Below are 2,951 nucleotides of genomic sequence, written 5' to 3'. Positions count from 1 at the left end.
TCTCTTGCTCTTGCTCATTGCTTTGTCATCAATAAGCGGCAACACAAATCAAGCAGAGGCGCGCCGCCTCCTGGAGTCGGCCTTGCCTGAAATTCCTTTGCCAGAAATTCCAGGTTTACCAAAGCCGGAGCTACCAACACTGCCGAAACCGGAGCTGCCAACTTTGCCCAAGCCTGAGTTCCCAACATTGCCTAAACCTGAACTTCCGACTTTGCCCAAGCCAGAGCAACCAAAGTTGGAAAAGGCTGAGATTCCAGAATTGCCAAAGCCTGAGATCCCAGAATTACCAAAACCTGAGCTCCCGGAATTGCCAAAGCCTGAGATCCCAGAATTACCAAAGCCTGAGATCCCCGAATTGCCAAAACCTGAATTGCCAACAGTGCCAAAGCCTGAGTTGCCTAAGTTTCCTGAACTCCCAAAGTTTCCAGAATTGCCTAAACCCACTTTGCCCGAAGGACACAAATCCCCTTGATTGAATCATAGGAAAAAATCATTAAGAATTTGATGTCAGAGAACTATAATTCTATGGAGCGAGGGATGATTTCAGGACTTGTTCTAGGATGATTGATTCCATATATATAATTGTTTGGTTGTCTACTTATGTTGTTATGTTCTGGTGAGGTGCAGCTATTATTTGTGGTTATGTCACTTTACAATATTTCAGTGTTTTTCCATTTTTGTTTGTGTGTAAAAATATTCCCAATATATATTTCATGATTGTTTGAGGGTTGCTTGATTTCTTGTGTTTTTGTGTAATAATCAACTCTATTAATAATGCCTTCTTTCTCCCCTTGTTTGAACTTCTCAAATATTTCAATCAACGATATGCATGTAAACAAGGTGTGGCTACTATACACTTAAAGATCTTATATATCACAATTTTCTACCTCACACGTTGATGTTATATCCACTTATGTATTATTTATGTTCCTACTTTTAAATTATAAAATATACTAATTATATTTTTTAATGAGAAATTATAAAATTGGTCCTGTAACTAAAGGGGTGGCGCTTTTATCCCGTTACTTTAAGACTAGCAATTTTAGTCCTGTAAATTTCACAAAAGTCGCAATTTTAGTCCTCTGAGCAAATCTAGTCGAATTATGGACGATTTTGACCCTTTTACAGCTTTAAAATGACCATTTTAGTCAACTTTCACTAACAAAATGCTATTAGAGCCTAGGTTTATCGAACAAATACTTGTTTGTATTACATTTAGATATTTTAACCCCTAATGGAGGAATTGAATGAAAGTTCGAGTTATAATGTCAACAAGGATTATTTGCAACCTTTGAAATACAGAGAATGAATTCACATGAAAATTCTTGAAAAAACATATAACTGTATATATCTTTCCTTTTTTATTAGTTTCAAATATTTTTAAATTTATTTTTTATAAAGAAAATCAGAAAGTAATACTAATATTCTCTTTCTTGCGCCTTTGAGAATATAAGTTGGTATGAAAAGGGAAAATTTATTAGTAATTGTATTTTTTTAAGATAAATCCATTACTATCACAAGGTAAATGTGATACTATCTATTAAATCAATGTATTTAAATATTAATATTTATTATTTTACTAAAAATTATTAATTCAATAAGAAAATATATAGTGTATTTGAAACTTATTAAATATTTTTTCTCAATTTCTAAATTTTTATAATCTCTTCTATGGTTTTTTTAATAATAATCTTCTATGGTTATCTATACTAATTAATATACAAAGAAAAGGCCTTCCAACTCACAAACGGCGGTTGATGACCTCCTCCGCACTAATTTTCCGTAAAGTCAAAAATGCCTCCAACTAATAAAGATAACTAACATATTCAATTTTACAAATATTATGTTAACTGATAATTTATGTTTTTTTTCATTCTTTATTTTTTTTTAATGTAATGTGTTGGTTCATATATTTTATTTTTATTTATAATATATCTTAAAACGTGAAAATTTATTTATTGTATGCACGCAGAAAAAGCGTGCGATAACGGTTAATTTCCAAAAGTTTCCGTAAATAAACTGAGTAAATATTCATTATTGAGTTTGGCATATATATGTTTAATAAGATTATATATGGCAAGAAGGTTATTGAAATATGACTTACATTTATATAATTCAGAATTGATAAAAGTATCATAGAATTTATAAATATTGGTGCATAGCACGCAGTTATCTATATATTGTGACAATTTAGAATTTAGAATTTTATTTCTAAACCAATGAAATCCACAAATTGGTACAGATCGATTTTGAAATCCACCTCTCTGTCTGTTCTCCAGCCACCTCATCTAAAAATGGTTTTTCTTACCTGTCACTTTGAACCCTTTAGGAATAGATGAAGTTACCTGTCTACAGATGACCAAATTGAACTAATGTAATTATATACTTTCACTGTTCAATTATTCAATATTTTTCATGACAAGGTCGTGCTGCTCTTGACGTACTATTCAGTGTGAATTTTTGCCTTATTTATTGTCGTAATTTATTATAACAAAAATATTATATTTCTTGTAGCGTGGAATTTAATCAATCTAGTTTAAATTCATGTCATGAACGCAATTTTAGAAGTAGTAAAAATCTTGGATAAATTTGCTGTAGATTCAAAATTTTAAACTAGTTTTCTGCGTAAAATATTCAAGTTGAACTAAAAAAGTTTGAATAATTTGCACTTGTATTAATTAGCCTAAAAAAAGTTCATTTAGAACAGGTTGCAGTGTTATGACGATGCATGTCTAATAATTGGAACATGCAGGCAGAAGTAGAAGAAAGATGATTAGGAAGTTGAACTAACTCAATCTCCTTCCCAACAACCCTGCCAAGACTTTGGGTGATTCTCCACATCCACCCAGCTCTATAAATAACATACAATCCAAAGCTCCATGCATCACTCAGAAAATTGAACACTTCCGATCACAGAAAGTAATTTCCTCAGCCACCTCTTTCCTGCTCCA

General features: G+C 31.8%; 1 protein-coding gene across 1 annotated transcript in view; it reads left to right on the top strand.

The window, feature by feature from the left end:
- LOC105166402 (periaxin) overlaps positions 1 to 2,951 on the top strand; it is a gene marked incomplete at its 5' end in the record, with an annotated part of 3,700 nt that continues 749 nt past the window's right edge. The window contains 1 exon segment of the mRNA XM_011085741.2: positions 1 to 469. Within this exon segment, the coding sequence (XP_011084043.2) occupies positions 1 to 469 (469 nt within the window).

This window comes from Sesamum indicum, linkage group LG7 (assembly GCF_000512975.1).
Source record: "Sesamum indicum cultivar Zhongzhi No. 13 linkage group LG7, S_indicum_v1.0, whole genome shotgun sequence".
NCBI lineage: Eukaryota > Viridiplantae > Streptophyta > Magnoliopsida > Lamiales > Pedaliaceae > Sesamum > Sesamum indicum.
The sequence above is the reverse complement of the archived record's forward strand: the minus strand, read 5'-3'. Positions and strand labels throughout refer to the sequence as shown.